The sequence below is a fragment of the Pipistrellus kuhlii genome, unplaced genomic scaffold (assembly GCF_014108245.1).
Source record: "Pipistrellus kuhlii isolate mPipKuh1 unplaced genomic scaffold, mPipKuh1.p scaffold_m20_p_8, whole genome shotgun sequence".
Classification (NCBI taxonomy): Eukaryota; Metazoa; Chordata; class Mammalia; order Chiroptera; family Vespertilionidae; genus Pipistrellus; species Pipistrellus kuhlii.
In genome coordinates, this window is record NW_023425584.1 from 69,528,933 (window position 1) to 69,556,592 (window position 27,660).

Sequence of the window (27,660 nt, forward strand, 5' to 3'; positions counted from 1 at the left end):
GGCAGAAAGTCAGAATCATGCTCAAGAAATAAAAACCCCATAGGAGTGGGTGGAAGGTAATTAACCAAAGAATTTATATACATATATGCATAACCCATGGACACAGACAATACGGTAGTGAAGGCCTGAAGCAGGAGGTGGGGGTAAGGGGGAGGGGAGGCTGTAAGGGGTTAGTGTGGGGAAAAAGGGGACATATGTAACTCTCAAAAAAAAAAAAAAAAAAAAAAAAGACAGGAGCCCCACTAGTGTGGCTCAGTGGTTGAGTGTCAACCTATGAAACCAGAAGGTCATGGTTCAATTCCCAGTCAGGGCACATGCCTGGGTTTCAGGCTCAATTTCCAGGTGGCAGGCTCAATCCCCAGTGGGGGACAAGCAGGAGGCAGCCGATCAATGATTCTCATCATTGATGTTTTTTTCCTCTCTCTCCCTCTCTGAAATCAATAACAAAAGAGAGACAGACAGATACAGGAGCCAAACTTGGAATCATTTCTATAACGAAGTTAAGCAATACCCCATTATAATCCAAAGTAGAATACCCATGCCTCACATTGCTATAAAATGATTGAATAAATCCATACATGGGGGAGAAGAGACAAACCTGGGCAGAAATCCCCATAATTAATGTCAATTCTCCATCTCCAGGGAGGTGGAACTAAGGGACACCAGAGCCACTGGGAGTTGGGACAGGTAGGAAGGACCCTCCAGAGGAAGCAAGGTCTTGGACACTTTTGAGTTTGGACTGCTGGCCTTCGGAACTGGGAGACAATAAACCCTTGTTTCCAGCCTCAGTGAGGGATATTTTATTGCGGTGTGTGGTGTTTTGTGCTGGCTACACCAGGAACCTCACTAGTGACTCTTTGGAGACCATCCAGCTGGAAAGTGGCAGAGCTGGGGTTTGAGCCTGGACATCCAGGAAGGGCCAGGATGGCAGAGCCGACGCCCAGATGCTCCCAGCAGTCTCCCACCATCTGCCTCACCCTCCAGGAGCAACTCAGCTCTTCCCCCAGACCCACCGCCCTCAGGGGTCAGGACCCATGCACATCCTGAGCACCTATTGTGCCTCCCGCCTGGCCCCAACAGAAAACCCCACACCTGGAGACCAGAGCACCAGAAATTTATTGAATTATTCACTTTTCCCAAAGCGCAATAGCCACACATACGGCAGTGGATGGAGGGGTGTCCCCCAGCCCTGCTTCTGTGGCCCGGTCAGGGCGACACCCCAAAGCTATAGACCTTCAGGCTGGGGGGGGCGCAGTGGGAGGGGGATGGTGTGAGGGAACACGGAGAGGGGAAGTTGGCAGTGGGGGGTGGAGACTTCTGGCTGGAAGTCCCAGACTCCCAGTGTGGAGAGAGGAGGAAAGGTGGAGGGGGGGGCTGTAGAGCAGGCAGGGCCCCCAGAGCCACAAAAGGCACCTGGGGAAGAAACACACATCCCAACGAGGGTAAAACCAGCCTTTAAGACACAGCTGCTGTCCTGGGTAGCAGGACACCAGCATGCACACGCACGCGCGCGCACACACACACACACACACACAAAACGTAATGCTCCTGGGATGAGGGGCAGCACCCCAGAGACACGCCCCCCTCCCAATTCTAGCCAAAAACTGGGAGGGAAATCAAGCAGGGACTAGAACAAAGCCCCCAATTTATCAGTTGGCATTTTTGGTTTTTCATCCCAAAAGAAAAAATTTAAAATCTACAACACATCATCCCGAATTCATTAAAAGTGATAAAAAACCTAGCCCCTCCCTCCTCACGTAAGCTTCCGGCTGGGCTGAGAAAGCTGACTGAGGTCTCTCCACCCAAATACGAGTACCAGAGCAGGGAGTTGTGGGCCCAGTAGAGTCTAAGGCAGCTCCAGCTGCCAGCATTTCCCTGGAAGAGCTGGGATGGGATGGGGCTAGGGTGAGAATGCCATCCCAAGGGGACAGCATGACTAAAATTCTAAAATTAACAAACATTTTAGTGGAGGTATAGGAAATCTTGAAGGGAAGGGGGGCGGGGGCAGGTAGATTGGCATCAGCTGTGTTGCTCCAGGTAAGCGGACAGGAGCAGCCCAGGGGGCAGGAAGTCCAGATGCCGATTGCTGACCTTCATCTGTCTCTTGCCCTCCAGGTTGGCACCTGCAAGAGGTGACAAATAGGGCAAGAATGAAAAAAATGCAAGAGGCATGGCAAGCTGGCACTTGGGGTCTGGCTGACGGTGACAGGCTCACAAGAGCAGCTCCAAATCCATGAGAACTTCCATCTGCAACCCGTTTCCTCCTTTCTGTTCCTTATCCATGTTCAGACTGATGCCCCGAGATACCCAGGCCGGAGGCTAAGGGCACTCACAGCCTGAACGAATGTCCTGCCTCCTCCCAGTTCACCTGCTTCCATCCCTACCCTCGCGGTGACTCTGAAGCTCAGTCCCACCTGGAGACTTCTGCCTTCTCTCCTGCTCCCCCGCTTACCAAGGCCCCTCCTCCGCCGTGTTCACGCACCAGCTGGACTCCAGCAGAAAAGCCCCCCCCGCCACGAAGCCCCCCATCCATCCTGATATTTGAGAACAAAGACAAGCATGTGGATGAACCATCTTGGGTTGCCATGGGAACTGTCTCCTAAGCAACTCTGGGCAGGAAAACAGCCAGACAGGCAGCAAAGGCTTACAAGCACCTTCCCTAGAGAGTGGTGTCCCAAAACCACCCTTTGTAACTGGGGACACGGGCCCCAGAAGTCATGTGTGGCACAGCAGAGGGGAGCATGGCTCAATGAGGACCCTGCGGACACCGGGGTCCCCTCGAGGCTCAGCTTCATCACCCTCACGTCGGCCCCTCTCTCCCCCTGGCTCTGAAGATGTGGGTGGAGGCGGGGTCTGTGTCCACAGCATCGCCCTGTGTGAGGCCAGGACCACAGGTACTCTGAGGAATTAACGCAGAGTTCCACTACCACTGCTTTGTTCAGGCTCTCTCCCCCCGCTCTCCCCGCAACCTCCAGAAGCCTCCCACTGAGTAAACATCCCGTGTAGCCTCGGTTTCTGAGGGCAGAACGGGCAGAATTGATTCGCTGGGAGGGTCCCAGAGCCGCCAGGCACTTACTGGCTGAGATGAGGTCCATGTACTGGCAGACAGCATGGAGGAGGAGCCTCTCAAAGCTGTGGAGGAATTGGGTGGTGAGTGGCCACAGGCTGGGGTCCAGGCACACCTGCAGGGAGCTGCTGCGCCCGCCCCACCAGTCACCTGTTGTCCAGCATGGCCGTGTACACGGCTTGGGGAGATACTGAGAAAAACCCCAGCAGCCGCTCCTCCCAGGTCTCCAGCGTTTCCTGCAGGAGATACAGGCCCGGGGTCAGGCTGTCCGAGCACCCCCATGCCCAGGACAGTCTCCAGAGCTCAAAGCCTGGGGTTCAAATGTGGCCTCTGACCAGCAACAGGAGGCTACTTAGTGAGTTCCAAGAATTCCAGGCACTTAGAAATCTCCATATCTTTGAATGCCTGCACCTTGTGCCTGGTGAACTCCTACACATCCTGCAGTGCCCGCCTTCATTGCCCCTGATCCTCCCACCTTGACCAGCCCTGGGCCCTGCATTCTGATCTCACTGGTGTGTATCCCACCCTGTTTCCACTTCAGAGTGTGCACCTCCAACTGGAAAGCTGAGACAGGCAGGTGGGGAAAGATGGGCCCAGCCTGCTACTCACCATGGGGATGCGGCTCCTCTTGAGAACGGCTCGCAGGCGCCGGCTGATGCGCTGGAAGCACTCTCGGGGGGTGTAGGCTGGGTCCTCTGCAAGAGGCCAGGGCTTTAGGCAGCAGCTGAAGCAAACTGCCTGCCCGCCCCACGGGGCGCCTCCCCACCTGTCCCTAGTCCCGCACCACACACTGGGCCAGGCCCCCATCCACAAGTCTGGAACCCACCCCCACCCCCATGCAGGCCCACCTTTCCTCCGGTCCACCCCCCGGCTGGGACCCCTTCTCCGGGCCTTGGTCTTGCCCTCATCCTCCAGGTATCGGAGGACCCGCTCCTGCTCCTCCCCGGAGCGGTTCATGAAGTCATTCCAGACCTGGAACAGAGGCAGGCAGGCGCTGGGCTAAGGACGGGGCATCTCCGGGCACCAGTCTCCCCGTCTGGCCACTGCACACGGCGGGCCCCAGAGTGTATACAAACACTCCTTGTGGACACCTCTGCCCACTGGACCCGCCAGAAAGTCATAGGACCCCTGGAGACCTGCTTGACTGGGGAGGGGTATCTGTATGGATGAGCAGATGAGTCATGGGTGCTGGGGGTTCGCGGGAGGGGAGGGGGGAGGGGGTCTAGCCTGGTCTGAAGAACCCAGAGGGCGACTGAAGATTGAAGGGGCATTTATCAAGGGGCCAGAGGTAGATGGGACTCCTGGTGGAGGCACTGGCACAGGCAATGCCTGGTGGTGGGAGCCGGAACAGCAACAGTGTGGCTGGAACAGAGGGGTGAGCGAGGGCGCAGGGAGCCCCACCTCCACGTAGGTCTCGTTGCTGCAGGCCTCCGCAAAGATGCCAGGTGCCGCGGGGGGTGCCAGGTCCCCATCCTCCGGGCCACGTGTGTCCCCGTCCGTCTCCAGCAGGGTCAGGAGGTATTGAGCTGGATGGAAACAGATGGTCTCTGAGCTGGGGTGTGGCACTGGGGGCCCTCCAGGCTTCCTCCCCCCCCTCTATTTATATTTTTTGTTAATTCTCATGGGGATATTTTTCCCACTGATTTTTTAGAGAATGAAAGGGAGGGAGGGGGGAGAGAGAGAAACGTCGATGTGAGAGAGACACATCTATTGGTTGCTTTCCACGCACACCCTGACTGGGGTCAGGAATTGAACCTGCAACCCAGGTATGTGCCCTTGGCCGGGAATCAAACCTGAGGCCCTTCAGTACTCGGGCTGACACTCTAACATCTCTATATTTATAGCTTCTTTCTCCCTCCCCCCCCCATATTTATAGCTTTTATTCTCTGGATTGTACCAGCCTCCCCACCTCCACATTCCAACTGTCTCTCCCAGAAGGTACAGAAAACCATCCAGCCTCCGGAACTCCTCCTACCTCTTCCTGCCTTGTTGAACTCCTACACACCCTCTAAAGCCCCAGCTCCAATGCCTCAAGTTCCCGCTGGCCCAGCGCCAGGATCGCCCAGCTCAGGGCCAGGCTCATGGTAAGGGCAGCCGATGATTCCAACATGCATGCCGTTCTCATCGGAGACCTAGGACCCCCCCAGGAGGCACCCCTGACCCCTGCTCACTGTTCTCTAGGCGCTGGAGGCTCTTCCGCCCTTTGGCCTTGGGCACCAGGTCCGAGTTCCGCACGGCCTGGTTGATGAAGTGCTGCTTCCGCTTGGAGGCCGAGAACCTCTTCACCTGAGGGCCAGCTAGAGCGGGCAGGCATCCTGCAAGGTGCCTGTGGGCCGGGGTTTAGGGCGGGAGCCGTCCTCAGGGCCGAGACAGGCCAGGACGCCCAGGCAGAAGCCTACCGCTGCCATTCCACCATGGTCCTCACCTGCTCGGTTTCCCTCGGCAACGGCAGCTCACCCCCTGCCCTGTACGTAGCCCTGGACCCTTAACATTCAATTTTGTTTCATCATCACATCACCCAAAATGCAGGCATAATTGTGATGACAGACGAGTAAACGGAAGCTCTGAGAAGACACTTGCCTGAGCCCACACATCAGTGGGGGGCTGAGAAAAGCTGCCCCCCTTCCCCCCAGGTTTCCAGATTTTAGCTGTAAGGCGATGAGGCCCAGAGCGTACGGATTTGAACACCACCATCCTCTGGGAGTTTCTCAAAGGCTTGATTCGCCTGAGCCCAGCTTGCCCAATGTGCCCAGGGACCAGGACCAGGGAGGGGCCCGGAGTGCCCCCTCCAGCTAATCTGCCCTCCTCAGAGCAAATGGCATTAACGATGGAGGTGGATTAGCAGGGCCACCAAGCCTCCTGCTGGGGACCAGAAGGCCAGGTGCACAGGAGCAGCAGGGGGCTCTTGGGTAGAAAGCTCAAGGCCAGAAGTTGCTGGGGCTTTCCGGTCAGTCCCTGACATCAAACCACAGGAGGGCCCCACCGGACTCACACAGCGTGTGGGCGGTCCCTGCTGGGCTCGGAAACCTCCCGGTGCAGGGCAAGAGTGGATTCTGGCTCTCGAATGTTTGGGGTTCCAGGATCGCCCTCCCCATGGACCTTCCCTCATTCACTCCTGTCATCTCCTGTTGCTCCTCCAATAAGCCAGGCACAGCCCCACCTCTGGGCCTTTGCGCCGGCTGTGCCCTCTGCCTGGTACACGGACCCCTAGACTCCGAATGGCTCACTGGCTCACTTCCGTTTGGCTTCTGTTGAAACTTCCTCCGTATTGCACGGAAGACCGCAACCTCTTCCGTGCAATACTGTGTTGCTTTGGTTTTTGGATCACCGAACATTCTACTCCACTGAGGACTCCTCACCTCTCCAGATCATAACCTCGCCTGGGGCACTCACAGCTAGGCCTGGCACACAGTAGGTGCTCACACACACACACACACACACACACACACACGAACTGTTGGATCAGATATCCCAGAAAATCCCTGTGGGTGCCTCCGAGTCTGGAAGAGGATACTCAAAGCCAGAAGCTGGGACAGGCACCCTCCCCTGGCATCCCAACCCCCACATGCTTGGTTTCCTCCTGTGACGGGGAGCTCACCCCCTCAGCCACACCAACGATCACAGCAACATCCCTGGGGTGAGCATTCACATATCAAGTCAGCACAGGCTCCGCCCTGAGAATTGACTCCTGAGCCTCAAGCACGCCCACCCCAACCTCCAGATTCACCCCTGGCCTCCCTGGGGCTCCAGAGCCTAGGTCTCCACTCCAGGAGCTGGACAGAGTCCAGGATGGCAGCCTGGTTGGGCAGATAAGAGAAGCCACATCCTGGGGGAGCTATCAGACATCAGAGCAGGGCAGGCCGCAGTGAGAGAGCTCCAGCCCGCCCTTAGGGCCTGGGCTCTTTGAGAAAAGGGCTTCCCGGCACCTCCAGAGTAGGAGCAGAGCTAAGACTTGAACCTGAGTCTGAACAGACCTCCCCCATACAACAGAAGGAAGCCTCTCGCTTCACGTGTGAGTTCACAGAGATCTGTGGTCGGTACCTCAGACGAAAGCCCACTTAAGACCCAACAGGTCCCTCCCCTGTCCCACCCTGGCTCCCTAGCACGGTCAGAGAAAGGCCCAGCTCTCCCCTGACCTGGTGTGGGAGACCCCGTCTGTCTTGTTCCCAGGCATTTAGGGGGCTTACGACCCTCCTATGGGCCTCAGGTGCTGAGCACTGTAAAATGAGTCCACCATCAACTCAAACCTCCTGACTTCACCAAGATTCCAGCAGGAGATAAGAAACATGTGGCTACGGAGGGCCTGGGACCCCCAATCAAGACACAGAGGGGACAAGGCATAAAGGGGGCAGGGCACAGTTTCCCAGAACTCCTACTTGTTATAAAGGCTGGGGGAAGTGGTGTTGACTATCAGTGTAAACTTTATATAAAATGATCTCTACTTGGCAAAGCATCAATACCCAACCCCATCTCCCCTCTGGGGGCTTCGTCTGCTCCCTCCATGTCTCTCGCACACGCCAGAAACCACCCACCTCAGGACCTTTGCATGTGCTGAGCCTATGCCGGAAGCACCCTTTCTCAGCTCTTTCTGGCCTCTGCTCAAATGTCACCTCCCCAGAAACCGCCTCAGCCCCCACTAGCCCCATCAGCCCTGTTTGCATGCATCACCAATGGGCATCCAAGATCAGCTGGTCCATGTATGTGTTTAGTCCTTAATCCTCACCTTCCTTGCTAGACCTGTGCAAAAAGGTCGTTTTGGTTGGCGCTGTGTCCCCAACACCGGCCCCACAGTGGGTGCTCATGGCTGTTCACCCGCTCTCTGTGCCACCCAAAAAGACCACTCTGCAGATGGGGAAACTGAGGCTCCAGCAGTCCTCAGGAAATGTGTGCACCGAGGACAGGCCCCATGGTGAACAGATGCTAAGTCCGGTTGGGTTTGGGAGGGCAGACCTGTGGCCCCCAATCCTGCTCCCTGAAATGGGGAATTTCGACACGGTTGCCCTGGGCAAAAATCACCTCCTCTGACCTGTCCCCTCCCTCAGGGACGGGCAAGACAGGAACCTACTTCCCTAGCAGGAAACCAAGAGGGCTTGGGGTAGAGATGACTCAGCCTGGGGTGAGGCCAGCAGTGGCCACACACCCCAAAACACAGAGGTGGGGGCACTCTGTGCAGGTCAGAGGAACACACCTGGCAGGTAAATCACACTTTTGTGGTCAAGGCCTCTTCAAAGAGGTGTTATCTCTCATTCCGGTTTGGTAAATACCGGTATCTGTAGAGACCAGGAGGGCCTCAGGCAAATGCCCAGATGAGAAAACATAAGCTAATAATAATAACAAAGTAATAACAAATATAATAAGACAATACGATCCTTTAAAAATGATAATAAAACTACAATAATAGGATGTTTAAGATAATAAAAAAATGGACACCCTGTGCTGGGCACCTCAGGGACACAGGGTCACCTTCCCCCCCCCCCCCCAGCCAGAGAAGAGGCCAGCCACTGTTATTATCTCATTTCACAAGGGGGGAAACTGAGGCACAGGACGGGTGGGCCACACCCTTTGAACCCTGGTGTTTCTGCCTAAACTCCAGGGTTCAAAGGAAACCTGAGACCCACAGGACCCACACTCTTATGGAGAAGGGGTGTCTCCAGCCATATGGGTTCGCTCCCCTGGCTTCCCGGCTCCCTCCGAGGACAGACAGGCTCCGGCTGACCGGGTTTTTAGCCCCTCCATCCCCCTTCCACCCCCATTAATCTGGGTTTGCAGCCGGAGATAAACCCATACCCTGTGCACCCAGGAAGGAGGTGGTAATCCAGGTGGGGGTCTAGCCCTGGCTGTGGGGTGATTGCCCTGCCTGGGGGGCATGAACCCCGCGAGTGGACAAAAGCCTGGGGCACCACCCAGCGGCCGCCGGGCCCGAGCGGTGACAGCTGCTCCCGGGACCCCAGACGGCTCGGCACCTGGGACTCCAGGGCCCCGGGTCCCTCCACCCCCCGCCGGGCGCGCCCTCCGCCCAGCAAACACCCCGCGGGCGGGTGGGAACGGGATTTCCCCGGGAAAACGCGCGGACACCATCAGCCCCCCATCCCACCGGCGTCGGGGGTGTCCCCGAGGAAAGGGGCGGGAGGGCTGGGCTGCGGCCGGCGGGAGGAGGGAGGGAGCCCGGAGCCCGGGGAGGCGCCCGCCCGCCCACCGCGCTCACAGCGTCCGCCGCCCGCCCGGGCCGCCCCCGGCCGCCGCCGCCGCCGCCTCCGGGCCGCCCTCCGGCTGCTCCAGGGCGACCATGGCTCGGAGGGCCCCGCCGCCGCCGCCGCCGCCGCCGCCGGCCAGGCCTCCGCGGCCGGGCAGGAAGTGACGGCGCCGGGGGCGGGCCCGGGCGGATCCCGGGGCGGCCGTGCGGGGCGGGGTCGCTGCCGGGAAGGCGGTGCAACCCCGGGCTGCGGCTGGAGGGGGCACCCAGCCCCAGACGGGGGACCCGAAAAAATGAGGGGGCGGCCACAAACCCAGGCTGCGGGCATGGCGGGGCGCCAGCCGGGGGATGGGAAACTGAGGCCTGGATAACGGGAGGGAAGGGAGACCTGGGAGGCAGGGGAAGGATGAATGACATGCTCCCCACCCCTCTCCGAGCACCCACCGGCCTTTCTTCCACCAGCTCCCTCCTTGTCGGTCGTGAAAGTGTAGCCCCTGGAACACCAGCTGCATGCCTCAGTTTACCCATCTCTGAAAATAGGACTCGGGCCCTCCTCAGTGTGCCTCGGCTGGTTCCAGCGTCGTCCAGCACGAGCAAAGGTAGTGGCTGAGTCAGGGCACATACCCAGGTTGCAGGTTCAATCCCAAGGTCAACTATTGTACATTCAGCAGGTGGGCTGGGGGCTGGGGGCTGGGGGAGAGGGGCTGGGGAGCCAGGGGGCAGGTCTGGCTCTCTATTCTGGGGTCCTCTCTGGTATCACCCCTCTCCTGACTCTTTCATTTGTGGGTCCTGAAGACCATCCCAGGACACGCGCTGTGTGCGCCTGAGTGTTTGGACATTTGGGCGGGGGGGGGGGGGGGGGTTGACCCTCAGTGTGGGGACAATCAATGAATGTTTCTCTCTCCCTTCCTGTTTTTAAAAAAGCAATCAAAGTCACACACATATCTTTGGGTGAGGACTAAAAACCAAAAAATTGGGATGCCAGCACTTTGGGCATTTTAGGTTTATTCATTCAACAGAAGCCTCCTGTTTCATGGGGCCACTTCTGGGCTCTGTGGACCCAGCAGTGACCAAGACAGACCCCGCCCTCACCCACAGGGAGAGGAAGAGAAGCCTCTGGGAAAACAAACAGCCAATGCAAAGTGGCCAGAGCAGGGAGGGAGTGGGAGGCAGGGGGAGTAGAGCTGGAGGGGAGGGGCAGACCCCTGAACCTGGTGATGACAGATCTGGTTTTGGTCCGAAGGCACTGGGGAGCCATGGGAGGACTTAGAGGCTCCTCCCTTCCGTCTACAAGGAAAGTGGGGAACCTACACCACAGGGATGCAACCTGCCAGACCCAGTCAGGTGCAAATTGTATGGAAGAAATCACCCAGCATATCTTTTTTAAAAATATATATTTTATTAATTTTTTACAGAGAAGAAGGGAGAGAGATAGAGAGCTAGAAACGTCGATGAGAGAGAAACATAGACCAGCTGCCTCTTGCACACCCCCTACCGGGGATGTGCCGGCAACCAAAGTACCTGCCCCTGACCAGAATCGAACCTGGGACCTTTCAGTCCGCAGACCGGATGCTTTACCACTGAGCCAAACCGGTTTGGGTGCACCCACCATATCTTAACAAATAAGGAGCAAGGGGGAGATTGTAGGGGTGGGGGTGGGTGGAGGTGGAAGGGGGCATAGATGGGATAAATGGTGATGGGGATAATATTTTTTTAAAAAGAGCAATTGGAGCCCTAACTGGTTTGGCTCAGTGGATAGAGCATTGGCCTGCAGACTGAAGGGTCCCAGGTTCGATTCCAGTCAAGGGCATGTACCTTGGTTGCGGGCACTTCCCCGGTAGGGCGTGTGCAGGAGGCAGCTCATCGATGATTCTCTCTCATTGAAGTTTCTAACTCTCTATCCCTCTCTCTTCCTCTCTGTAAAAAAAAATTATAAAAAGAGCAATGGAGGGCAGAAAAAAAGGAGGAGGAACAATTATTTAAAAGACCCCTCCCCAAAGAGCTCATGCTGTGACTTCATGTAGATAAATGTGCAAAGATGCAAAAGAAATTAATGGTGATGCACATCGGGAGAGAAGAAAGAAGGGGGGGGGCTTCTGGGGGCTACAAATGTTTGCCTCCTGCTCTGACCCATGATGATATCTGCTCAATAAATGTGCCAGTCCTAGAGTATGCAGCCTGAGCCTCGACTGACAGGGCCTCGTTCCGAGTCTGGACTGCACTTTTGCTGTCTTGATCCAACATCTAGAAGAGTTCAGTAATCTGGAGAAGCGCTGTGTGTAAATTAAATAGGAGCCCAGAGACTAAACATAATTTTGGAAGGCATTTGGGGGGCCAGAGGAGCTTAGCTAAAGGAACTAAATTTTCCTTGTCTCAGGACCGCTGGCTATTTGTTAACGCAAATTGTCCTAATGCAAGGTAGATAGATATACGCTTCAAAGGCCAGGTTTTGGTATTTTTGAAGCCATTGTTAGATTGGTGAATTACCTCCAGCTGTTCAGGTGTTTGGCCAGGATGAGGCAATGACATGTAGATTAAGATGCCCTCAGCTGTCTGGCAGCAAGCAATCATCTATGCAAATCCTTTTCAGGTTTGGGGAAGTGCCCTCAGCCATTCAGATGATTCAGCCCTTGCTGACGTGCTGGGATTGGCTTCCGGCACACTTTCTTCCAACCTCCTGGACCCCTGGCCTGGCAGGGAGCTGCTGCTGTTCCCCAAAGCCCCCACCTCGAAGGTTCATCCACTGCTGAGTGCTCCCTCAGGCCCACTCAACTCTGCAGCTTTCTCCAAACAGTTCCTCTCTCTCCATCCAACCTGTTCCTCTTACCATCCCACATGGACTTCTCTCCCCGGGTTTTTATTCTAAGTTGTCCAGAACAACTTGGCAAGTATAAAAAGAGTGAACAAGGAGTCATTCCCCTCCACCTGGCTCTTTGTTCTCCCCCCTGGAGATAGTTGATGTGGTCTGATGCCTGTGCAAAGCTCTTCCTTTCTCCCCCATTTTAGTCTTTTTATACAAATGGTAGCATCTTATTCTCTGCTGCAAAGTACTCCACAATGGCGACCATCCTGGTACATAGGCTAGTCCTGTGGTCGGCAAACTGCGGCTCTCGAGCCACATGCAGCTCTTTGGCCCCTTGAGTGTGGCTCTTCCACAAAATACCACGGCTTGGGCGAGTCTATTTTTGAAGAAGTGGCGCTAGAAGAAGTTTAAGTTTAAAAATTTGGCTCTCCAAAGAAATTTCAATTGTACTGTTGATATTTGGCTTTGTTGACTAATGGGTTTGCCGACCACTGGGCCAGTCTATGGAGTCCATTTCTAGGGGTGAGTTTTCTGGTACAACAGCGTCCACCACCAGGCACCTACCAGCAGCGGTACCGGTGTCTGCCAATAGCTGCCCATGAGCTGGGAGGTGGACACGCCTAAGGGGTCTGATTTGCAGCAACCCAAATCCTACCCCATCCCATCCCGCTCTGCCCCAGCCCTTCCTCCAGTTCCTCTGCTCCAGTGCTCTCCCTCGCCGCCGTTCAGGGGGAGGAGAGAATGGGGGAAGGTTGCTGAGCGGGCGGAGGGCCCCTGGCAGGGGAAGGAGCGGAGAGCGCCTGCAGGAGGGGCAGGAAGGCGGAGATCTGGCGGGAATGGGGTATAAATGCGAGGCGGTGCGGCTAGAGCAGAGGCGTAGCTGAGCCCCTAGGAGCCACCTTCCAAACCAGGGTGGCTTCCGGCGGAGATCCTTCCCGGGATCCGCAGGTGCATCCCCGGGCGGCGGTCCCGGGGAGCGATCGATAGGGAGAGAGCGGCAGAGTCATGCGCGCCTTGGCCAGCTCGGGGCCCAATGCGTCCCGGTGGGCGCCGGCCGACGCCTCGGGCTGTCCGGGCTGCGGCGCCAACGCCTCGGACGGCCCGGCCCCCGCGGTGTGGTCCTTGGACGCCTGGCTCGTGCCGCTCTTTTTTGGCGCCCTAATGCTGCTCGGCCTGACCGGGAACTCGCTGGTCATCTTCGTCATCTGCCGCCACAAGCAGATGCGCACAGTGACCAACTTCTACATCGGTGAGCCCCTGGGTGTATCTGCCAGTCCCCTGTCCCCACGAGGGCGGAGGGGCGGGAGCGCCCCCTAGCGGTGCCCGGGCCCTGCCAGAGAGGCGTCTCTCCCGGGTCTCCGCTCCTCTCCCTCCTGGCCCCCCCGCCTTAGGCTAGAGGTCCCCAACGGCCGCTGGAGGGTTCCTGCGGTCGCAGCACATCAAAGGTTGGAGAGTGTGGCTTGGAGAGCTCGCCCCTGCCGCTCCGGGAAGATGTCCGATTGAAATGCGGTCGTAGGACACAGTGTTCGATGAATAAAAGCTGTGGAGGGGAGGGGCTGCCTGGTCCTTGGGCTCCCAGTTTGCAATTTCTGCCACAGTTTTTGGCTCAGTTTGCACACCTGTGTGACGGGATGACCCACCACGCAGGTGAGTGCTCAGTTCGTGTTCTCCATCGACGATGGGTGTTGGGCCAGCACCACTGTCTCCAATTTGCAGAGGAGAAAACTGAGGCTCAGAGGGACAGGAGCCTGCTCTGGCTCTCCCAGCCCAGACAGGGGTGAGCCCACTGAAGCTTGATAGCTGTGAAGTCGGTGTGGGGGATGTTTGAAGTGTAAAAGGGGGAGATTGGGGGATGTAGGGGGCCTTCTGGAGCTGACCTGCTGGTCACTCAGACAAAGGTGGGTGCCAGGGAGCTGGGCCAGAAGCGCTGGGGGGCGGAGGCCCCATGTCCAGAGCCGAACTTCTGCCTGCAGCCAACCTGGCGGCCACTGACGTGACCTTCCTGCTGTGCTGTGTGCCCTTCACCGCCCTACTCTACCCGCTGCCTGCCTGGGTGCTGGGTGACTTCATGTGCAAGTTTGTCAACTACATTCAGCAGGTGGGCCGTGGGCTGGGGGAGAGGGACTGGGAGCCAGGGGGCAGGTCTGGGTGTGGGCAGGTGGGTGCAGTGGGGACAATGGGGCCCAGTGGGCAGTGGGTTGGTAGGGGGGTGGGGCTGAATCAGCCTGGTGGATAGGCTGGGAGAAGGTGTAGCCCAGTGCGAAGTGGGTTGGTGGGGGGCGGAGGACCCCAGCAGTGGGGAGGGCAGGGCTACAGGAGGCACTGGGTGTTGGAGATGAGCACTGGAGGGTGATGCGGGTTCTTGCCCCTCCCACCGGCCCCTAGGATGGCTCTGCCTCTCCCTGTCTCAGTCTCTGGGTCTCAGAAGGCCCCAGTGGTGCCCTCAAGCCCTCACTATTCTGGGGTCCTCTCTGGTATCACCCCTCTCCTGACCCTTTCATTTGTGGGTCAGGACCTCCCAGGACACGCCCTGTGTGTTTGGACATTTGTGTGTGTGGGTGGGAGGGGGGAGCGGAGGGGGACCCGCAGTGTGGACATAGACAAGGCAGACCCCACGCCCAGCTCCCGGCCCTCCAGGTCTCCGTGCAGGCTACGTGCGCCACCCTGACCGCCATGAGCGTGGACCGCTGGTACGTCACGGTGTTCCCGCTGCGCGCCCTGCACCGCCGCACGCCCCGCCTGGCGCTGTCCGTCAGCCTGGGCATCTGGGTGGGTGAGTGCAGCGCGGGAGCACACGGGGTGGGGGGACAAGTCCTCCTCGTGCCCTGGGCGCCTTCCGTCTCACCATCTCCCTCTGGGCGTCGGGAAATGCGCACCATGGCGCTGCCGGAGAAGAACTCCTGAGCGCGCAGACTGGGGAGGCGCCCGGGAGACCAGGGCCCCGGCCCCTCCTGGCGCTGGTCCCCGGGCGAGGCCTTCAGCTGCGCCCGTGGTGCAGGCTCCGCGGCCGTGTCGGCGCCGGTGCTCGCCCTGCACCGCCTCTCGCCGGGGCCGCGCACCTACTGCAGCGAGGCCTTCCCCAGCCGCGCCCTGGAGCGCGCCTTTGCGCTCTACAACCTGCTGGCGCTCTACCTGCTGCCGCTGGCCGCCACCTGCGCCTGCTATGGGGCCATGCTCCGCCACCTGGGCCGCGCCGCCCTGAGCCCGGCGCCCGCCGACAGCTCCCGGCAGGTGCGCCGCGGGCTGGGGGGAGGCGGAGCCGGGCTGGGATGGGCACGGCGGGGGGTGGGGAGGCACATGGGGGAATCTGAGGGGGTGACAGGAGGGCAGCTCCGGGGGAAGGTCCCACAGCCCCTCCTCCTCCCACCCCCATCAGGGGCAGATGCTGGCGGAGCGGGCGGACGTTGTGCGGGCCAGGGTGTCCAGGCTGGTGGCGGCCGTGGTGCTGCTCTTCGCGGTCTGCTGGGGCCCCATCCAGCTGTTCCTGGTGCTGCAGGCGCTGGGCCCGTCGGGCTCCTGGCACCCCCGCAGCTACGCGGCCTACGCGCTCAAGATCTGGGCGCACTGCATGTCCTACAGCAACTCCGCGCTCAACCCGCTGCTCTACGCCTTCCTGGGCGCGCACTTCCGGCGGGCCCTGCGCCGCGTCTGCGCCTGCGCTGCCCGTGCCCCCAGCGGCCCCCGCGCCCCCCGCGCCCCGGGTCCCCGGACCTCCCCGCCCCGCCTCCCGCCGCCACCGCAGGGCGACGACGAAGCCGGGAGACGGCGGGCCAGGGCTGTGCGTCCTGAGGGAACACGCTGCCCCTCTCTGAGCCGACTCTGGTGGAACCGAGGTGGGCCTCCCTCTGGAATGGGTGTTGCTTGAACAGCAGTTGCCATGATTCCGTTATTAATACCTTTGTTTTCGTCCAAGAGCATCTTAGTAAAAATGTTGTGTCCTCCTGTAAGGTTTGTTACAAACTGGCTGTGATGTTTGCAGTTGTTGGTATTGTGATTATTATTTCTTTATGTCCTGAAATTGAAGATACTTTGATGCCGGCACCCAACGTCTGGAACTTTCCAGGAAGCACCGATAGACGTTTTCACTCCGTATACTGTATGATCGCAAGATTCATCTCATTGTCAGCGGTATTAAAATTCGAACACTCCCTGTCCAGGTAGCTGAGTTGGTTACAGCGATCGCCCTAATACGTGCAGATAGTGATTTCAATCCCTGGTCAGGGCACATACAAGAATCAACCAACGGCCGAAACCGGTTTGGCTCAGTGGTAGAGTGTCTGTCTGCGGACTGAAGGTTCGATTCTGGTCAAGGGCATGTACGTTGGTTGCGGGCACATCCCCAATAGGGGGTGTGCAAGAGGCAGCTGGTCGACGTTTCTCTCTCATCGACGTTTCTAGCTCTCTATTTCTCTCCCTTCCTCTCTGTAAAAAATCAATAAAATATATTAAAAAAAAAAAGAATCAACCAATGAATGCATAAATAAGTGAAACAGCAAATCAATGTCCGCCCCCTCTCAAATCAGTCAATAAAGCCCACCAATCCCCAGTAGGGGTCCTGCAGGAGGCAGCCTATGGATATTTCTCTCATTGATATTCCTATCTCTCCCTCTTTATTAATTTTTTCTTTTTTTTAAATCAATTTTTAAAAAACAATTTAAAAAATAAAATCAATAAGTAAAAAAAGTTTAAATGCGAACACTTTGTACATTTCAAAATGGTGGAATTGGCTGTTATCGTTGCTACTTGGAGACCGGGAACACCTCCCTGGGGCACAGAGCATGGAGCTGCTGTGCAAGAGGCAGGATTGATGGCTGGGTAACAAACTGGCCCAGACAGCGTCTCAGAACAGTAGCCATTCATTGTCTCTCATTATCCAGCCTGGCGGTGCTGCGACCCTCTGGTGTTGGCTGGGCCAGGGAGTTGGGAGAAAGCTTCCCTCTAGTGGCCAGTGTGGGGCTTTCTCCTGGATGGCCTGCAGGAAAATCAGACATTCCTCCGCAGAAACTTCCAAGAAGAGGCAGAAGCTCCACGCTTCCTGCGGCCTGGGCTCAGGAGTCCCAAAGCCTCACTTTCAGAATCCCACCAGGTTCCACAGCGGGGTGGAGTGTGTGTGTGTGTGTGGGGAGGGGGGGAACCCCACCTCTGGATGGTTTAGTCTTAGTGCAGTCTCCCAAACAGCCCTGCGAGCTGAAGGCTTCGTTGCCCTGAGAGACAGCTGCCCGTACCTTGGAAGGCCCCGTCCTCCCCAGTTATGTGGGGACATGATAGCTCTCCACACCACCCAGGTCTGTGGAGGTATGGCTGGGCGGGAGGCGCGCCGGGCTGAGAGGCTAGGACATCACGTAGTTTTTTAATCCTCGCCCGAGGATATTTTCCCATTGATTTTTAGGGAGAGTGGAAGAGAGCCGGAAAGACAGAGAGAAACATCAATATGAGAAACACATCGATTGGTTGCTTCCTGCACGCCCCTGACCAGGGCCAGGGCTGGGGAGGAGCCTGCAGCCGAGGTACGTGCCCTTGACAGGAATTGACCCCCAGACCCTTCGGTCCACAGGCCGACACTCTATTCACTGAACCAAACCGGGTTGGGCCATCATGCTGTTTTGATGTTGGCCTGAACCTTCTTGTTCTGGTCTTCAAGGCCTGGCCTCCAGGCTGGATGTGAGGGTGAAATTCTCTTTGCTCACAGGCCCTGCCCACCTCTCTTTCCTCCTCCCACATCTCCCGAATCACTCCCTCCCAGTGGCTTCCTGAACTGTTGCCATTCTTCTTGCATCTGGCCCTTGACACATGCAGGTCCCTCTGTTGGGCGAGGTGTACCTTCACTCACCCATGAGGCCTCAGGTCAGCTGCCTCTTCCTCCAGGAAGTCCTCCCAGATCTCACCAGGCTGGGCCAGGCACCCCACCTGGCTTTCCATCACAGCGCTAACATCCTTGTGCTGTACCCTCGGGTGCATGCCTTACTCGGTCCCCCAGGGGTCTCCAGGGCCCAGTGCACCATAAGGCTGACTAGGTAGATAGTTGTGGAATGAAAAGCCGGGTGTGCTGTAGGGATTAAAAGATGAGGTGTGTGCCTAGCGAATGGCAGCATTTCTCTGTGAAAAGAAAAGGAATTGAAAAAATCATTTAAGAAAGACAGACTCTTGGGCATCTATCTCAGAGAAATGGAAACCTCTGTTCATACAAAAACCTGTACTTGTGTTCCTAGCAGCTGCATTTGCACAATCCCCAAACTGGAGCCAACCAGGTGTGCTTTACCAGGAGATGGGGAAACAGACTGTGGGCCAGTCACACCACAGGCTATGACTCAGAGGAAAAAAATATGGACACACTATGGATACAGGCAACATCTTGGGTGGCTCTTCGGGAACGACACAGTGTAAGATCATCCCCAGGGGTTCATGGTGTGTGGTCTCAGCTATTAAGGTCCTCGAGGTGGCAAAGGGACAGAACGGAGAACAGATTAGTGGTGAAGGGTGGTGGCAGGAAGGAAAGGTGGGGAAAGGTGGGTGGGTGTCATGAGAGACCTTTTTATTTCTTTACTTTTTAAAAAAAATATATTTTTATTGATTTTGTACAGAGAGGAAGGGAGAGAGATAGTTAGAAACATCGATGAGAGAGAGTCATCGATCAGCTGCCTCTTGCACACCCCCCACCGGGGATGTGCCCCCAACCAATGTACATGCCCTTGACCAGAATCGAACCTGGGACCTTTCAGTCCACAGACCGATGCTCTACCACTGAGCCAAACCAGTTGCAACTTGAGGGTCCTTTTAAAAATATATATATATTTTATTGATTTTTTTACAGAGATGAAGGGAGAGAAAGCTAGAGAGAGAAACATCCATCAGCTGCCTCCTTCACAGCTCCCACTGGAGATGTGCCTGCAACCAAGGTACATGCCCAGAATCGAACCTGGGACCTTTCAGTCTGCAGGCCAACTCTCTATCCACTGAGCCAAACCGGTCAGGGCTCTGAGGGACTTTTTGTTGGAACTGGTCTGTCCCTGGACGGTGGTGGTAGACTTATGAATTTACACAGGTGGTAAAACTGTATGGAACTACAATTTGGTGGCTAAATTGGTTGGAGCGTCGCCCCATGCCATACACTTAAAGGTTGCAGGTTCGATTCCAGCTCAAGGCACATACCCAGGTTGTGGGTTCAATCTCTGGATAGGGCGTGTGCAGGAGGTGACTGATCAATGTCTCTCTCTCTCTTTCTCCTTCTTCTCCCTCTCCTTCTCTCTTTCTCTATAAAAAGTCAATAAAAGAGCATATCTTCAGGTGATGATTAAAAAACCCTGTAGGGAACAAAACACACACACACACACACACACACACACACACACACACTGGTACAAGTAAAATGGGGAAATCAGACAGGATGGCTGGATTGCATCAGTGTTGATATCCTGATTGTGATATTGCACTACAGTTTTCTAAAATTCACTCTAGGCCCTGGCGTCTAGGGGAAGCCTGGCCAGGGTATGGGAGCTCTCAGCATTGGAATGTAGAGTCTACAATCATCTAGAAACAAAAAGTAAAACAAAACAAAACAACAAGGACGTTAGCCCAGCAGGTGTGGCTCAGCAGTTGAACGTAGACCCAGGAACCAAGGGGTCACCAGTTCTATTCTCAGGGCACATGCCCGCGTTGAGTTGCAGGCTGGATTCCCAGTAGGGAGCGTGCTGGAGGCAGCTAATAGATGATGTTTCCCATCCATGTTTCTGTCCTTTCTCTCCCTCTCTCTCTCTCAAAAAATAATAGCCCGCCCTAGCTGGTTTGGCTCAGTGAATAGAACTTCGGCTCTAGGACTGAAGGGTCCCAGGTTCAATTCTGGACCCAAGAGTGTGTACCTCAGTTGCAGGCTCTGGCCCTGGTGGGGGTGCAACCAATACATGTGTCTCTTTCACATGGATGTTTCTCTCTCTCTGGCTTTCCCCCTCTCTTTCACTCTCTCTAAAAATCAGTGGAGCCCTGGCTTGTTTGGCTCAGTGGACAGAGCGTTGGCCTGCAGACTCAAGGGTCCCAGGTTCAATTCCCGTCAAGGGCACATGCCCAGGTTGTGGGCTCGATCCCCAGTAGGGGGCATGCAGGAGGCAGCCACACCTGCTGGGCTAACTTCATTTTTTTATTTTCATTTTTTGTTTCTAGATGATGGTAAACTCTAAATTCTAACACAGAGAGCTCCCACATCGTCACCCACGCTTCCCCTAGAGTAATATTTTAAAATATATTTTATTGATTTTTATACAGAGAGGAAGGGAAAGAGATAGAGAGTTAGAAACATCGATGAGAGAGTCATTGATCAGCTGCCTCTTGCACACCCCCTACTGGGGATATGCCCGCAACCAAGGTACATGCCCTTGACTGGAATCAAACCCGGGACCTTTCAGTCCCCAAGCCAACGCTCTATCCATTGAGTCAAACCAGTCCCAGCTAGAGTAATATTTTAGAAAACGGTAATACAAGATCACAATCAGAATATCAACATCTGTCATCATTGATATCTCTCTCTCTCTCTCTCTCTCTCTCTCTCTCTCTCTCTCTCTCTCTCCCTCTCCCTCTCTCCCTCTCTCTCTTTCTCCCCTTTTCCTCAGGCAGGAGGATATTAAAAAATAAGCAACCAGGTATAAAAAAATAAATTTTAAAAAATCAATTGAAAATACCCTTGGGAAAGGATTAACCAAATATATTTTTATTGATTTCAGAGGGAAGGGAGATGGAGAGAGATAAGAGAGACTCACCCATTGACCACTGCCTTCTGCATGCCCCACACTGTGGATCGAACCCATAACCCAGGCACGTGCCCTGACCAGGAATTGAACCATGACCTCCTGGTTCGTAGGTCAACGCTCAACCACTAAGCCATACTGGCCTGGGCAAAACAATTTTTTTCCCCAATAAAAACATATTAGAAAATTTTTTTTAATGAAGTGAAAGTATTGAAAGGGACATTCAGAAAGGGGAATAGTTTTAAAAGTGCACCTGCAGGGTGTGCCCTTAGCTTATCTTCACATCCTCCCAGGCGGACACTGGTTTGGAGCCCCTTCTGTGTGCCAGGCACTGTGGCAGGCACTGGGGCCACAGCAGCACTGAGCAGCCCCTGCTTCCACCCGCATGGTCCCCGTCTAGCGGACAACAGGGTTAGTGAGTGGCCAACTACCTAGAGAGATGCAGTGTGATGGCAGTGGGAAGGGTCACGCAGGGAAAACGTGTGCCCGTTGTGATGAACTAGAATGCATCCAGGAAAGCTTCCTACGAGGGGAGGCCAAGGAGTGTGAACGGAACTCAGAGGTGGGGGAAGAGCGCACCGGATGGAGGGCACAGCCAGTGCACAGGCCCTGACGCAGGATCTGTGTGGTGGACCGGAGAAATCCCTAGAGGGGGGTGGGGCTGGAGGGGACCTTATAACAGAGGGAAATATAGGCCTCGCAAGTACTGTGCAAGGAATGAATTGACATTGACCCATTGCACAGAGCCGGGAAATGGAGCACAGGGAGGCTCAGGCACCTGCCTGGGACAGAAGTGCATTCTGATCTGCTGGGCTCTTTCTGGGTGTGGAGGGGGGTCCCTGTGTTTTGGAGACTGAGCTGCGGCCTGGCCCCTTATAGATGGCTTTCTCCCCAGCTAGGCTGGGTCTTTAGCCTCCCCCGCCCCAGGCAGACTTCTGGGCCCTCCCTCAGGTGTGTGTGTGGGGGGGGGGGGGGGTAACAGCTGCTGGGTGTGTAATAGCCCAAAGGTGGAGCCTCCCTGCCACCTGCTGCCGTTAGACTGCAGGCAGCCCTGGGCTAGAGGCTAGATCCTGCGAGGGCTGAGCAGGACTTGGCTCCAGGAGAGGGGGCAGCTCCCCTGGACCTGTCTCCTGGGCTTTGGACTCTCATGGACAGTTGGGCCTGAAAAATGGGGGGCAAGCTGGGGCAATGCCCCCGAGAAGATGGCAATGCCATGTGCTTTAGGAGAGGGGCTGCATAAGACCCAACATTGTCACATTCAAGACCAGAGACCTCAGGCCCTGAGAAAGGGCGATAGAGGAGGGGAGAGGCGGGGGGAGCCTTACAAACAGCAGGGGTGAGTTGGGTTGTTCCCCAGGTTTATGGGAATTATGGGAAGCTTCTCAGCAGGGAGGGGATATGATCCAAGGAAAGTGGTGATGGCTTTCAATGTATCATTTAATTATTGTGGCTATTCTTCTTATCTTTTGGGCTGTCAGAACCAGTCATGTGACAGTACAGACGGTCTGGGAGGGGGACGATGAGCCCAGGGCCAAGGTAGCCCCAAGGGTCTGGGTGGGTAGGAAGAGGGGTTAATTTCAAGTTCAGATAAACTATGAAAAAAAAAATTTAGCATAAATATATCCCGTGCAATATTTGGGATATACCTAAAATTATTCGTCTTTTATATGATATTCAAATTTAAAACCAGTGCTGTATTTTATTGCAAAATATATTTTATTGATCTCAGAGAGTAAGGGAGGGGGGAAGAAATATCAGTGAAAGAGAATCATTGATCAGCTGCCTCCTGCACATCCTCCTACTGGGTATCAAGCCTGCAACCCCAGCGTGTGCCCTCGATGGGGATCGAGCCCAGGACCCTTCAGTCCACAGGCTGACACTCTAGCCACTGAGCCAAATAGGTTAGGCCCAGTACTGCATTTTATCGAGCAACACCACCATGGAGCGAGCATTCAGAAGGTGCTACATACCTGAAAATAAGACATCCTCCGAAAATAAGACCTAGCGCAACTTTGGGAGAAAAAATTAATATAAGAGATTGTCTTATTTTCGGAGAAACAGAGTAGGAGAAAAAAACTCAGCGGGCCTGTTTCCCCATCAGACTCAGCAAACTGGTTTTCAGACGATGTGGCGCCATCTAGCGGCCCCAGACGGGAGCCTTGGCGTGACGGCGCTAGTCCTGCCTCGAGACTGCAGCTCCGCAGGTTCCCGGCAGGTGGCGCGCGCACCCCACGGAAGTTCCTAGCTTCTCTGGGTGGACTATACAAAGCTCATACATATCCCAAACTGGACCTTTGCTGAAAGTTTTCCCGCTGCAAAATGGGTCAAGCAGAGCCACACAATTCATTTCCAGGGTCTTGGGAACCTCTGCCTCCTGGGCCCCTTCCATGAAAAAATACTGTATCTTAAAAATTACATTTTACAACTGGGTTCTTATGAAAGCAAATATAATTTAGGCGAAATTCATTATGTGCTCCCGATTGCTACCGAGGAGGAAATGGAGGCACAGGGAGGCTCATGCACCTGCCTGGGGTGGGGCAGGAGTGCATTCTGATCTGTTATTCAGGTTCCTTGTTATTGTTGTTGTTTGTTAATCCTGACCTGATGATATTTTTTTCCGTTGCTTTCAGAAAGAGTGGAAGGGAGGGAGGGGGTAGAGACAGAGAAACATCAATGTGAGAGAGACACATTGATTGGTTGCTTCTCGCATACATCCCAACTGTGCTGGGGGTCAAACCCTGCAACCGAGATACAAGTTACATTCCCTTGACTGGAATCAAACCGGCGACCCTCCAGTCCACTGGCCAACGATCCACCCACTGAGCAAACTGACGAGGGTAGTTTTCCTTCTTATTTTAAAAAGGTTACATGTTCATGTTCATGGGCATTGGCTCACAAGGACGAGGTGTGAATGATAGCAGGTCAGGGGTGGATGTTTCTAGCTGTGCCCCACACCCCCACTCCAGGCTTTTAAAAAAATATATATTTTATTGATTTTTTTACAGAGAGGAAGGGAGAGAGATAGAGAGATAGAAACGTCGATGAGAGAGAAACATCGACCAGTTGCCTCTTGCACACCCCCTACCGGGATGTGCCCGCAACCAATGTACATGCCCTTGACCGGAATCGAACCTGGGACCCCTCATTCCGCAGACTGACGCTCTAACACTGAGCCAAACCGGTTCTGGCACTCCAGGCTTTTTTAAAAAAATTGAGATTATATGGTGAATAGTTCAATTTGCCTTCCACCAAAAATGGTGTATGATGTGAGAGGAAGAAAGGGAACATGAATTCATTTAGAAAACCAACATTTATTGAGTACCTACTATGTGCCAGACTCAGCTTCAGGGGTGGACACACAGTTGTAGACGAGGCTGAATAGGTTCAATAAATACCACTGTCCTGATCTGGCTGGTGTGGCTCAGTTGGTTAAGCCTCGTCCCTTGCACAGAGATTTGCTGGTTCCATTCTGGTCAGGCCACATGCCCGGGTTTCTGGTCTCAATCCCCAGGAGGGGGTGTACAGGAGGCAACCAACTGATATGTCTCTCTCTCTCTCTCCCTCTCTCTCTCTCTCATCAATTAAAAAAAAAAAAAATACAGCTGCCGAAAACGGTTTGGCTCAGTGGATAGAACATCGGCCTGCGGACCGAAAGGTCCCAGGTTCGATTCCGGTCAAGGGCATGTACCTTGGTTGTGGGCACATCCCCAGTGGGGGGGGAGGGGTGTAAGAGGCAGCTGGTCGATGATTCTCTCTCATCGATGTTTCTAACTCTCTATCCCTCTCTCTTCCTCTCTGTAAAAATCAATAAAATATTTATTTAAAAAAATACAGCTGTCTTGAAATAGTGCCTGGATGAAGATAAACAGAATGATGTGACGATGGGGTAATGGGGCGCACCTGACGCTGGTGGGTCAGGGAAGAACCCTCCGAGGAGCTGAAGTTCCAGCTGAGGCCGGAAAAGGCAAGGTCAGGCGATGTGGGAAGGGCACTTCAGGTGGGGGGCATGGCTCGGATGTGGGAACCTATTGGAGCAGGAATCATGTGGGAAGGGAGGCAGTTTGCGATCTAGGTGGTTTTTTTTAAGCCAATGCCCCCCTCAGGGTGGAGAGCAGGCTGAGTGATGGGCTGAGGGCTGGGCAAGGACCAGGCTGTTCGTTTGTTTTCAGGGACTGTCCAAAACACACAGGGGCCCCGCAAGATGGTCTGGCCAAGAAACCTTATGATGAGACGGGAGTTTCTGTACCTCATTTCCTGGTTGAAAAACAGAGACCAGAGGGGGGTCTGAATTCACTTAAAGTCACACAGCCAGGACCCCGCTGGACCCCGGGCTGCTGCCCACCAATAGCAGAGCCAGCAAGTGTGTGTCCCTTTCCAGCGCCCTCCCTGGGCTGAAAATGGACCCGTCATGGGGAGGCCGCGGGAGCCGGGCAGGGCACCTCTGGGAAGCGGCATCTAGCTTGGTGTGGACTGCAGCTTTCCCCTGGAAAATGGGGAGAGGGTAGCACCCCTCCTCCTCTCAGGGGATCCTGCTGTGCAAGGAATGAGTTAATATTGACCCATTGTACAGATGGAGGGAACGAAGGCACAGGAGGGGTGAGGCAGGGGTGCATTCTGATCGGTTTGGCTCTTTCTGGGTATGAAAAGGGCTTGCCTGCACTTTTGAGACAGAGCTGGGTCCTGGCCCTTTAAGGATGGCTTCCTCAGTTAAAATGGGTCTCTAAACTCTCCCTCCCCAGGCAGGCCTCAGGTGTGTGTGTGTGTGTGTGTGTGTGTGTGTGTGTGTGTGTGAGCGGGGAACAGCTGGGGCTGGGTGTGTAATAGCCTAAAGGTGGAGGCTTCCCTGCCACCTGCGGCCTAGACTGCAGGCAGCCCTGGGGCTAGAGGCTGGGGATCTGTCAGGGGTGGGCAGGACTTGGGCCCTAGATCTGTCTCCTGGGCTTGGGAGGGACTCCCCCAACAACGGGACTACAATTTTTTTTTTTTTTGGGTGGGGGAGCGGGCAATATGGGACTGGACCCAGGAGAAGATGGCAAAGCTTTGTACTTGACTGGAGGCGGGGAGGGGCTGCACAAAATCCTACCCTAACAATCAAGATGAGGAACCCCAGTCCTACTCAGTGGGGACCCCCCGAGAAATGGAGCCCTCTGTGTGGCCCCTGCCTGCCCCTATGCTCCCACAGGCTCTTATCTGGGCTGAAACCTGGGCCCCCGCGATTAGCCCCCTCCCGGACCTTGCCCCACCCTCCTCTGTGCCTGAGTTTCCGGTTCTTCCAAATGGGGTCCTTTAGAATCTCCACTACCTAGAGGTGTGAGGGTTGAACCTTGCCTTGGGCAAACGGCCAAGGAACCCAGGCACTTCAGCCTATGGAGATGATGAAATTATTACTAAAACGGGGATCTTGTGTTTTCCTCCTAGGTGAGTTGTCAGGTCCTCCGGAGGCGGTGGCCGTCGGGGGCAGGGAGGAGTTCCCACACGCCGCCCGGGCCCCAGGACGCACGGCCCCACCCACTCGTTTGACCCACCGAGCGAGCGGGAGCCGTCCGCGTCCCCCGGCCGGGCCCCGGCCCCGCCCCCGGCCCCGCCCCGCTCTCATTTCTGGTCCCTGTGGCGTCTGGCTTCTTCGGGTCTCTAATCCCCATTTTACAGACGGGAAAACCGTGGTGCGGCTCGGGGGCCGGCGGCCAGGTCGCTCGCGCCTGGTCCCCCGGTCTAAGGGACAGAGGTGCAACGTGGAGCCCGGCAGGTCCCTCCGAGGCGCTCGGTAAGATGGGGAGGCGGTCCCCGGTCCCCGACCCAGCCCGGCTCGCCCCCGCCTGCTCCTCCCGCCGCCCCCTCGGACGCTCCCGGCCCCGCCCGCGTCCCCAGCGCGCCGTGCGCTCCGGGCCCAGGCGCACACTTTGCCCACCGTCCCTAGCGGGGGGCGGGGCCTCGGCGGCGGTGTTCCCCTCACTTTTATTATGTATTCTCTTTTAAAGGGCCCGCGCCTCGAAAATTTCCATCCGCCCTCCCTTCCCTCCCGAGACCCCTGGGCTGGTCTTGCGGGTTCGCACCCAGCGCGGGGGGTGGGGGTGGGGGTCCGGGAAGGGGGAGGGGGCCTCGCGAGACCCCTCCCCGCGCCCCAGGCCACGGCGCTGAATCACCCGCGAGGTATTTGCATCTGAGAGCGATTTGTCACCCGGTGATTTGTCTTCCCGGCGGTGAGCGCGCCGGCGGGGGGGAGGGGAGGGGCGGGGAGGCGCGCGCAGGGTGACTTTTACCAATCCGGTCGGACGGGGGTGTAGACGCGGACCGGGCCCGCGGCTAGGTGAGTCCGCGCGCGGCACCCACCCGGCGGCGGCGGCCGAGAGCCAGCAGCGCGCAGCTCGCAGCTCGCGGCCCGGGCGGGAGGCCAGGCGCTGCCGGGCTGGGCCGGACGCCAGGCGCGGGGCATGCGCCCCGGGAGCGGGCCTGGCGCGGTGAGGCTGGGGCGCGGGGTGATGGCCTTTTAAACCGCGGGTTCCGGTCCGGGGTGAGAGGGGGCTCCCCAAAGTGGGCAGGGATGTGGATGGGGGTCCGGCGCCGGGAAGGCGACCCTAGCGGCCGGAGTTGGGGTGGTTTTCTCCGCTCCCTCTGGTTGACCTCATCCCCTACCATGTTGCACAGGGGCGTGCTGGCGCCCGGGGCGGACCGGGGGTCGCCAGGGCGCTCCCCCTTCAGCGGAAGGAAATGGTCTCCGGGCGCGCGCGGGGGGCTGCGCTCCGGGTTCGGTTCATTTCTCTCCCCCGGGGTCGGGGGTTTTATCCGGGAGCCCCGAGAGCAGAGGGAGCGCCGGCTGGGAGGGCAGCCCCCGGTGACCCTCCTCCCCTGCCTGGACGGTTTA

General features: G+C 56.3%; 3 protein-coding genes across 9 annotated transcripts in view; 2 read left to right on the forward strand and 1 right to left on the reverse strand.

The window, feature by feature from the left end:
* Positions 1-1,093: 1,093 nt before the first annotated feature.
* Positions 1,094-9,603, reverse strand: R3HDM4 (R3H domain containing 4). 2 transcript variants are annotated; one of them, XM_036425169.2, is made up of 8 exons: positions 9,273-9,409; positions 5,239-5,393; positions 4,469-4,593; positions 3,916-4,039; positions 3,677-3,762; positions 3,218-3,303; positions 3,077-3,132; positions 1,094-2,123 (listed from the first exon to the last, which is right to left on the reverse strand). In XM_036425169.2, exons 1-8 carry the CDS (start codon positions 9,353-9,355, stop codon positions 2,020-2,022), a joined length of 819 nt encoding a protein of 272 aa, XP_036281062.1. In that variant the 5' UTR covers positions 9,356-9,409; the 3' UTR covers positions 1,094-2,019. The 2 variants fall into 2 exon arrangements, with proteins under 2 accessions (XP_036281062.1, XP_045432345.1); XM_045576389.1 differs by lacking the exon at positions 5,239-5,393 and having other exon boundaries at positions 9,273-9,603.
* A 3,465-nt stretch (positions 9,604-13,068) lies between these two features.
* KISS1R (KISS1 receptor) lies at positions 13,069-16,331 on the forward strand. Its single transcript, XM_036425197.2, is given in 6 exon segments — positions 13,069-13,312; positions 14,037-14,161; positions 14,701-14,836; positions 15,062-15,294; positions 15,440-15,768; positions 15,770-16,331. Coding segments are annotated over 6 exon segments (1,173 nt in total). The 3' UTR covers positions 15,876-16,331.
* Positions 16,332-26,410: 10,079 nt separating this feature from the next.
* ARID3A (AT-rich interaction domain 3A) overlaps positions 26,411-27,660 on the forward strand; it is a 36,008-nt gene continuing 34,758 nt past the window's right edge. For 2 of the 6 annotated variants that reach the window (XM_036425095.2, XM_036425101.2), the window contains exon 1: positions 27,116-27,256. The gene's annotated coding sequence lies outside the window, so the exon portion shown is untranslated. The other 4 variants (XM_036425097.2, XM_036425098.2, XM_036425099.2 and 1 more) reach the window with 4 other exon arrangements.